This window comes from Sinocyclocheilus anshuiensis, unplaced genomic scaffold, assembly GCF_001515605.1.
Source record: "Sinocyclocheilus anshuiensis isolate Anshui unplaced genomic scaffold, SAMN03320099.WGS_v1.1 scaffold36, whole genome shotgun sequence".
NCBI lineage: Eukaryota > Metazoa > Chordata > Actinopteri > Cypriniformes > Cyprinidae > Sinocyclocheilus > Sinocyclocheilus anshuiensis.
Window position 1 is genome coordinate 598,093 of NW_015554072.1, and position 10,151 is coordinate 608,243.

General features: G+C 36.5%; 2 protein-coding genes and 1 pseudogene across 2 annotated transcripts; all 3 read left to right on the plus strand.

Moving 5' to 3' along the window:
* Positions 1–1,886: 1,886 nt before the first annotated feature.
* On the plus strand, positions 1,887–3,259 carry LOC107668736 (C-C motif chemokine 3-like). Its single transcript, XM_016460710.1, has 4 exons — positions 1,887–2,039; positions 2,338–2,458; positions 2,721–2,834; positions 3,012–3,259. Exons 1-3 carry the CDS (start codon positions 1,946–1,948, stop codon positions 2,824–2,826), a joined length of 321 nt encoding a protein of 106 aa, XP_016316196.1. The 5' UTR covers positions 1,887–1,945; the 3' UTR covers positions 2,827–2,834; positions 3,012–3,259.
* Positions 3,260–4,953: 1,694 nt separating this feature from the next.
* Positions 4,954–7,030, plus strand: LOC107668735 (C-C motif chemokine 19-like). Its single transcript, XM_016460709.1, has 4 exons — positions 4,954–5,101; positions 5,709–5,832; positions 6,166–6,286; positions 6,798–7,030. Exons 1-4 carry the CDS (start codon positions 5,026–5,028, stop codon positions 6,834–6,836), a joined length of 360 nt encoding a protein of 119 aa, XP_016316195.1. The 5' UTR covers positions 4,954–5,025; the 3' UTR covers positions 6,837–7,030.
* Positions 7,031–8,607: 1,577 nt separating this feature from the next.
* Positions 8,608–10,151, plus strand: part of LOC107668726 (tectonic-2-like) — a 17,177-nt pseudogene continuing 15,633 nt past the window's right edge.

Below are 10,151 nucleotides of genomic sequence, written 5' to 3' on the forward strand. Positions count from 1 at the left end.
CCTCGAAAAGAGAGACAAACGAGAGCGGAGCTTTTTCCCCTTGGAAAAAACGCTCGCAGTGCACGCCGATTGCCCCCTCGGAGACATCGCGTGCGTGCTCTTTGCCCAAACAAATAACGCATAGATCGTGTGTGTCATCAGATGTTAAACAACGTCAACACGGATGCACACATCCTTAAACACTTTGCTAGTGCTCGCCATAATGAGATGAATAGAGATCGCTCTTACCACAGAAATGCACGCTTCAAACAAAACAGTCAATGAAGACGAAGAAGAGAATGATGTGTGCTCCCGGCGCCTATTTATACTATAGTTGCACCGGTAGTGACGTCATGGCTGTCGCCGGCCAACGAGTTGGTGTTTTTTCAATGTATGCTTCAGACACGGGTCACGACGAGGCGTTCCCCATAGCGACCCCTAGAGGACGCAGTTCGAAGTTCCCATGAAAGGGAACTTCTTTGATCAGATCAAAGATCTTCTCTGGCTCTTCACCATGCAACTTGTGTTTTATCATGATGCATCACTCCACAGAATTCTACTGAACCACTCATATTCTGCCAAAAACTTCATTTTGTCTTTGATATTTTTCTTAAACGGCGATGGTGTGTCTTGCTTAATTCTTAATTGATTAAGTGCATTTGCTAATTTCTTTACCAGTAACCTATGAATAAATCCAATAAATTAAAAGATTCTATAGAAGTATGAGGAATTTAAAATGTTATGGTGCAGCCACATCACTGTATAACCATGGTTTTATCACCGCTGTTTTTTTTTGTTTTTTTTGGATGTGAAGAATGAAAACTCTGTAGCAAGTTTTTTTGTTTGTTCTAACATGAATATGATTGGCATGAATAGACTATTGGCATGAATAGACTATGTTGTTTTTGGAAAGCTAGAGTAAATCAGAGCGGGAAAAGTTAACGTTGTGCCAAGTTGTGCTTTTTTGAAAAAGAAACTGAGTTGTGCATATATGGGTGAAGGGCTGTGCTTTTGAAAATTAAGCAAATAAAAATACCTTTACAATAGTGATGCTCTTGGCGTTGTTATAGGTGCTTCACGGAAAAGCACACACCCTTGGATCTGTGCCAAGCTCTCTGATATCAAAAGCCATTCAAACTATTCATTATTAAGGTAATGACATGTTTGGATCACTTTAAACACCCTTTTGTTGAACAGGAAAGTTGGGAAAGGTCTAGATTATGTGCATTATTTCTGTCTCCGCTGAAGAGATTTTAGACAAATTTGGGAAAATTAATTTCGTCCAACAGTCAAGTGGGTTTAAACTGAATTTTAAGAAATAGAAATTTTAAGAGTATGCTAAATCGAAATACAATGGGGTCCAAAAATGTTGAGCCCATTGAAAATCTGGGATTCAAAAATTTTAAATGTGAAGAATGTTTTGGCATACGAATTATTATAGATCAAATTATGACTAGATAAATATACAGATCATTTTGTCTATAATATTAAGGAATATGCACAAACTGCGTATTATTTCAATTCACTCAAATTGCTAAGCTGATAATATAATTTTCAATGTAAAATGTAAAAAAAAACTAGTAATCTAGCAGCAGAAATCAGATAAAGTCATTTTGATAGTTTCTTTAGAGAAAACGAAAGTTGTGAGCATCAAACCGTTATGCAACTCTGTTAAGAAAAACATAAATATTTCTCTGAGAGTTCAGCTGAATTTGTGTCCGGTTGTTTATGAGCTGCGAAATTAATGATCAGGTCATGCACCCCTGCAGACAATTCTACGGGAATAGAGGGGAGAAAAGCCAGTAAAGAATGTGGGAATGATAAATAGATGTGAAACTGATGCATTTACAAGATAGGGGTGGAGCAAGTACGGTAAGTCTTAGCGTGAAAGTGAAAGTTTGCCCATTTTTTGTGTATAAATACCTGCACCTGATACCTGCATGTCACACCTGTGCACAATTGTCTGATGATCTTGCGGAGACCAAACACAAAGACAAGAATGCAGACCACAACAGTAACTCTCCTGGTCATTACTGCAGTCCTCTGGGGCAACATAGAAGGTAAGAAAAAAAACTACTCTCATGGCACACATCTTGCAGCATCTCAGAATAATCCTGCAGGATTTCAAACTGAAACTGGCTGCAGCTCAGGATGAATAAAGAAAGAGACATTCTCTGCTTTTTCTTTGCTGGCTTGCTTTTCTCAAAGATTCAGTTATACTGTGGGAGCAAGTTCCCGTAAGTCCAGAAATGCTCAGAAACAGGCCAAGTTTTGTTCTTGCAAGGGGTCAAATGCATATAGAGTAGAGGGGTTTCCTGTAAAAAAAAAGTGTTGCTTATGCTGTCCTTTCACTCTTAGCTTTTTCAGACACAGCTGTGGACTGCTGTCTGACAACCAAGGATACTCGTATTCCAATACAGATTGTTGCATCCTACTTTCACCAAACCACAGAGAGTGGCTGTGCCATTCCAGCTACTGTGTAAGTATCCATTTATGGTCTTTATAGGCATTGATGGTTCCATGAAAAACCTTTAACATCCAGGGAACTACAAAAGGTTCTTTATACTGGAAAAAGGATCTTTAGATTAGTAAAATGCTCTTCCTACTAAAAAAAAGTGTTCTTTTAAGAACTGTTCACTGAAAGGATACCAATAATGGCAACCTCCTTTTGGAAGCTTTATTTTTAAGAGTTTTGACTTAATTGATTCTAAATGCATGTTTCCTTCTTTCTGTTCCCATAGATTCATCACAAAAAAAGACAAGAAACTGTGCGCTCCACCAGAGAAAAACTCCTGGATTACCAGAATCATCACACACTTAGACAAGAAGAAAAAAACTCCTCAGTAGGAACACAGGTATAAAAAAAACTTCCCCTCTTCAAGCTCTTAGGTCTGCTCTCATAGATAATCTCATAGACATCTTCAGAGCCAAATCAGACAATAAGCAGAAGTTGTGCAGTTCTTCTTCCTTGAAACCTTTTTCTGTTTCCTGATAACAAAAACTGAATCAGGGTTTGTTTTGCTGCTTCACAGATGGGAGGCGTACATGATGACACTGTAACTGCACTGAGCAACACTGGACTAGACAGGAAATGACTACACTTAATCATTAACTGCCACAGTGATTTTTAAAAGATATTTACAAAGCATTTTGGGAATCATGCAGATATGGGGAATGCATGATGGTCGAACTTTGTAAATGATAAAAGCGGATATGCTATTTGTTTATATTTGACTGCATTGTCTTACTGTAGCAATTATGAGTCTCATACATTTGCATGAATTATCCTGTGAGCTGTGTCTGTATTTTTAGCATACTTTGTATGACTGGAATTTTTAAAGAATGTAAATAAATTCATTTTGTTAAATCTCCTGTGCACTGAAATTATTTCATCTAAACTTTAGATTCTAAAGCACCTCACACTTATGGATGTATGGATGAAAAGAAGTCTCTTATGCTCACCAAGGTTACATTTAATCGATAAAAAATTCAGTACAAACAGTAATTTTGAAATAACCGTTTTCTATATGAATATATTTTAAAATGTAATTTATTCATGTGATGAGAAAGCTGAATTTTCAGCATCATTACTCCAGTCTTCAGTGTCTCATGATCCTTCAGAAATCATTCTAAAATGCTTAAAACACATTTATTATTATTATTATTGAAAACAGTTGTGAAAAACAGTTACAATTTTGTGAGTTTTCTTAGAAAGCTTAAAGGAACAGCATTTATTTGCATTAAAACCTTTTGTAATGCCAATTTTGATCATGATTGCCAAAAAAAATTATGATATTGAAATGTTCATGCTCAAGATTGCTGTTGCCCTCAGATGTTTGTGATTTCAAACGCTTGAGATAAGGTGATGATAGTCCTTGACAAGTGGCACATGTAAAAAAGGTGTGTGCAACCTGAAATTGCATGGGAATTTCCTGACTTATTCAAATGCACAATGGCATTTACCAATAATACTTTTAGATTTGCCCTACATTCCTAAGTGCTACACATTTAAGCATTTAATCAAATAACTCTCAGTTTACAACCCTTAATATTCACAGCCATTAAGCCAATCTAGCATTAAAGACATCAAACAGAACTTATAAAGTTCTACTTCTACATTCAAACCTGAATAATAAACCCAACAGAATTTACTGTTCGCTTTCCAATCACACACACACACACACACACACAGGTTTGTTTTTGTGAAAAGTAGGGACATCCCATAGGCGTAATGGTTTTTATACTGTACAGACCGTATATTCTATTGCCCTACACCAACCCTACCCCTAAACCTACCCCTTACAGGAAACTTTGTGCTATTTCAGATTTTCAATACACTCCATTCTGTGTGATTTATAAGCGTTTTGAAAAGTGGGGACATGGGGTAATGTCCTGAAAAGGTAATGTCATACCTTTGTCATTATACAAATTTATGTCCTCATTTGTCACAAAAACACACACACACACACACACACACACACACACACAGACACACACACAAATAATAATTAACTTTGACACTGAATAAACATTTACAGTAATTATTTTTTGAATCCAGTGGAATTCCCAGCTCTGTATTGACAAGGATCATGAAGTCGATCTAACAGTTTGTCAGGTTCATCTGAACTGCTTCTTCAGTCATATCGAAACAGCTGCCAGTCTGGTGGCCTTTGAGTGAGAAAGTATTTGAGAGTCTGTGAGAGTTTCTATGTGGGTTTAAGCAGAGAAGAGAAAAAGAGAGCAGGGAACAGATACAAAGAATGGGATGCATTGTGTCGTAAATTTGTCCCTTCTTCAAAAAACAAAAACAAAAAAAAGGAAGTCTTTTGTCCAGGTCACAACTCACAACCTCTCTTTCAGCCTTTGACTTTGTTTTTTACAGGACAGGGGAGGGACTATGTGTAAAAATGAAACTTAAGATTGTCATATAAAGGAAGGGAGTGATGGAGCAGTGAGAGGAGAGTGTTAGAGAAGAGATAAATATCTTCCAGCTGCTTCAGCAGGACAAACGCGACACTTGTTTCACCATCTCCTGCAGCGGTTGCCATGGCTTCAGCCCTCATATCTGCCATGAGTCTGATTCTCTGTGCGGTGACGCTCATTCTCTTCAGCAGTCCAGCAGGTAAGTCATGTTTTCTTCCTTCATCTTCATCTTCATCTTCATCTTTATGTGCTTCATGAATGCATGGAGGATGTGATATATTTGATCATTTATTTGTTCATTTATTTCATTTATATGATAGCAGATCATACAACTCAATGATTCTAGTTAGTAATCAGAGAAAAAAATCAGATTAGCTAAATCTAATCAACTAAAAAGACTCAAACTGAGTCATCCCAACAGTGATCAGTCAGTTTATTTATTTATAATTTTGTATGTATATATATATATATATATATATATATATATATCAAAATGTAAATATATTTATATATTAAATACATAATATTTTTAAGCAAATTAATGTAATTTAATATAACAACTAATGATATAAAATTAAATATAAATACTAACACTTGATTTGGTTTACTGCAAACTATTATACAAGTACAGCACAGTAATTTATGCACAATAAATGTGCCAAGACACTTTCTGTTTTTCTTACATACAGATGTTTTGAGACTTCTCTGGGGTCAGACACAGGTGGTGCTAAATACTTGTTTTCCTGTATTTCCATCTCTTGTCTCTCATCATTTTTTAATTTCTCTTTTGTCTCAATCTCTCTCAGAGGCTCAGGCAGACTTAGCATTGGACTGTTGCCTGACGGTTAGCCATAAAAGCATCCCTAAACACGTCCTCGTCACTTACTGGAAGCAGCTGAAAGTTGACGGCTGCCCCCGAGATGCTGTTGTGTAAGTATATAGTAGTCAACATTTGAAGTGGATCAAAAAAGTTCATCAAAGTTGTCCTAAGACAAGAACACATTTTGGTTTAGATTTTAGGACAACTTTGATGAAAGGTTTTGATCCACTTCAAATGTTGACTAGTGTATTCTTCAAAGGAAACGATTGGACTGGGTCATGTGTGGGAGCCTGGGAGTGAATGAAACTATTTATGAGCACATTTTCAGACAAAGCAGACATGAAAGGGCGTATTTAATGGGAAAAGCCATTGCGCTTAACATACAATGCTCCAATTGTCTACTCTTCTAGTCAAATGATGTGCAAAAATCAACTATCTTTCAGATTCACAACCAGGAAAGGTTTGAAACTTTGTGCCCCACCTGCAGAGGAACAGCAGTGGGTTAAAGAGACGATCAAGTTTCTGGACACCAGGCTCAAGAAGTGCAAGGGAAACAAATTTCAGGTACGTAATTCACCGTAGTTTTGTTTCCTCAGTCATGTTTAGTATCTGATGACATAAAGCTGGTTGCACAACAGGTGCATCATCATTATTGCACGAGCCCTGCAGCAGGCCACTTTCTCCTTTCTGGTTTTCATCTGCCACATGACATTGTTTATATGTAGTAGATCACGATTTGTATGTTATGATCTTACTCATACAAAACCACAAGCTATTCAACTGTGAAACCACAAGCCAAAACATCCTCCTACGGCAAGCTTACTGAGCCTTAAACCGACCACCAACATTGAGGACTCAGTCAGACTGTGGTGCATGTTGCATTATACATGAAGCATGTGCAGAAAAACTGTATTTTAAATAATGAAATTAGAATTAGTAACAGAATTCTAATAAGAATGCAACATATTCAAATATAAGAAGCATTAGAAGAGTTAAATTCAAGTCAAGTAAAAGAGTAACATGCCTTTATAAGCAGGCTTTAACTAATGGTTTTCTCTGTGTTCTTTTATTTCAGGAGAAACGCTGTCATGCCCTGAAGAATTTGTCTTTTTGAGTGAACACATACACATATATATATATATATGCATTAAATGGCAGCTGATGTAGTCGTTGTGACAGCTCACTTATAACAGTTTCTGTAATACATTTAGGTTCTTCCTCTTTCAGCATTTTCATCCTAAATTATCAAAACATGCCAAGTTGTCTGATCTTCCCATAGTTGATTTTGTGTGAACATATTATTCTTGGTTTTTGTGTGTATTCTATTCTGATATAATCATTGTGTTGTTTTTGTTTATGTGAATAAATTTATTGAAAAAAAAAACACAATTTAAAGATTGTATTCTTCAAAGTCCTGACTTTAGACACAAATGCATAAACACATGATAATGTGTATATTCTCACACACATACACACAAACACACATTCATCTATCTAAACAGGGAATTGCACTTAACTGCACTTTAACTGCACTGTAAGACAAAATATAATTACCATAAACTCTCCCAAACCCTAAAATACAACTTTGACGATTTAAAACTGAATAAAAGTATTATTTATATAGTATTTTTGTGAATCATTTTTCATTTTTGTGTGTCTAGGTCAGAAATTCTTGAATGTGAGCCTATTTATTTAAATGGGAACCTTTTATTGGGTCCTTAAAGTGAATTTCATTAATTAATCCTAACCCTAAAATACAACTTTTGGCTTTTGGAAGCCCATTATTTAGCATCTGCATTAAGGTTTTGCTGCTTCTTTAGAGATTCTGTCTGATTTTATTTCGTCAAAGCCACAGCTGCGAGGTCACTACGTTTACATGCAACCAAATAATCCATTTGTAATCGGATTGACGGCTCAATCGGATTGAAAAACCTTCATGTAAACACCTTAATCGATCCGATTGAGCTCGATCGGAATGAAATTTCGATCGGATTGAAGGGGGTGGTTTATTCCTTTTCTAATACGATTGAGAGTGCATGTAAACACTCGATCCGATTGAACCCCGAAACTGAAAGAACTGCGCATGTGCAATGACGCAGAATAGCGTAATGACGTATGACGCGCGGAACGAGTGGTTCTTCCTTTTTAGTGTGACGTGACATGTGGCCAAGTATGGTGACCCATACTCGGAATTAGTGCTCTGCATTTTACCCATCCAAAGTGCACACACACAGCAGTGAACACACACACCGTGAACACACACCCGGAGCAGTGGGCAGCCATTTATGCTCTACAGCAGTTGGGGGTTCGGTGCCTTGCTCAAGGGCACCTCAGTCGTGGTATTGAAGGTGGGAGAGAGCGCTGTACATTCACTCCCCCCCACCTACAATCCCTGCCGGTACGAGACTCGAACCCACAACCTTTGGGTTACGAGTCCGACTCTCTAACCATTAGGCCACGACTTCCCGACTTCTACGACTTCACTTTTGAATAAAGTGTGGTTTAAATGTGTATCCTGTCATTATAAAACTCTCCTTTCACTGGGCACCTGTGAAGTGGAGCAGGACAACCTCCCACCAGTCCTTGTTTTGGATTCTCATCCACAGGCAACCCATTTTGGGCGTGGGGAGGGGCATTTTTACTGTGTGATAGTAGGAGAGTGGTTATTATCATGTGCAAACAGTGAGAAACTCTATATTTGTGCAGTGTGCGCATGTCAAAAAAATAAATTCCGATTTGAAGCTTGTGACATATAGGCCTAAACACACACATCAACCTGATCACTTTCTTTAGCGTTCATGTAAACACTACATTCAGATTCATCAATCGGAATGAATTCAGTCCTGTCCGATTGGACCAAAAATTGTGCATGTAAACGCCAACACATGAGAACAGAGGAGGACTCGCCGTACCAACGCCACATGATGGCACGGTTATCATCCTCTCACGTCGTTTCTCAGTTTATATGTATAATTATTATGCTCTTAAATGACGGAACTATTTGTAATGTTGGTAAGTGAGCTTTGAGCGAGTGAAATATCAGTAAGACAGTCCGTGTACATCACAAAACAAAGCCTGGATAACTGCTAGCAAGCGTCATGTTGTCATGGAGAAACTCAGTTTGAATGTACAAGCACATATGAATATATTAAAGCATAAATTAATTATCTGAATTTAGCAGTATTAATAACTTAATGAGTATTTATATAAACACTCATCGTCTAGACGCAACAAGTTCTAGTGAATAGTTATATGAATGTATGATTATTTCAGTGTTTCAGCCTGCATTTATTTTGGCATCCAGTCCGAGAATATCATCCTTTCTGGTTGGAAACGTGTCTGGCGTTTCCTTCAGCCTCAGTGCTGTTTCATCGTCAAATGCAACAGGTAGACAATTTCTCAAAACATGTTGATGCTATAATAACCAGTGTTGGGGAAAGTTACTTTTAAAAGTAATGCATTACAATATTGCGTTACTCCATAAAAAAGTAACTAATTACGTTACTTAGTTACTTTTTATGGAAAGTAATGTGTTACGTTACTTTTGCGTTACTTTTTAAATCTGGACAGGACTTGCTTTGTTTTTAAAATAAAAAAGTTCTATTTTTGGCAAATATAAAAGCCTTTTCACACCAAAAGTGAAATGAATAAGCCTCAGGCTGAAGGGAAAGTACATTTACGTCCGTATAGTAGAATGCAGGAGAAGAAATTTCAACACACTTCAGCAATAAAAAAAACACAATTTTAATTTTTAATTTTACACACAAGAGTAATTTTTGCTTATTAGTATGGTTCGAAGGTCAGAAGCAAAGACATTGGTTAATAGAATGGGATTAAATACATAAAGGACATTTGTGTTGTTTAACATTTAATTATTGCAGGTTTGCATTATATTCTGAGTTGCATTATTTTTATTCATTTTGAGGAATACTGAATCTGTGTTTTTTTTTTTTTTGTGAGTGAGATGAATTAATGCATATTCATATTTATTTTAGAACTGCAGTAACATCTTCTGATTTCTCTCAACATGGGTACATGAGAGCGGTCAATCAATACATTGGAAAAAAAATAACTTGCGTTACTTATTTGAAAAAGTAACTCAGATATTCTCTTGTAAATTAAAAAGTAATGCGTTACTTTACTAGTTACTTGAAAAAGTAATCTGATTACGTAACTCACGTTACTTGTAATGCGTTACCCCCAACACTGATAATAACTGTATTTAAACTGCTATAAATATAAACAAATATGTGACCCTGGACCACAAAACCAGTCATAAGGGTCAATTTTTTGAAATTGAGATTTATACATCATATGAAAGCTGCATAAATAAGCGTTCCATTGATGTATAGTTTGTTAGGATTGGACAATATTTGGCCGAGATGCAACTATTTGAAAATCTGGAATCTGAGGGTGCAAAAAAATCTAA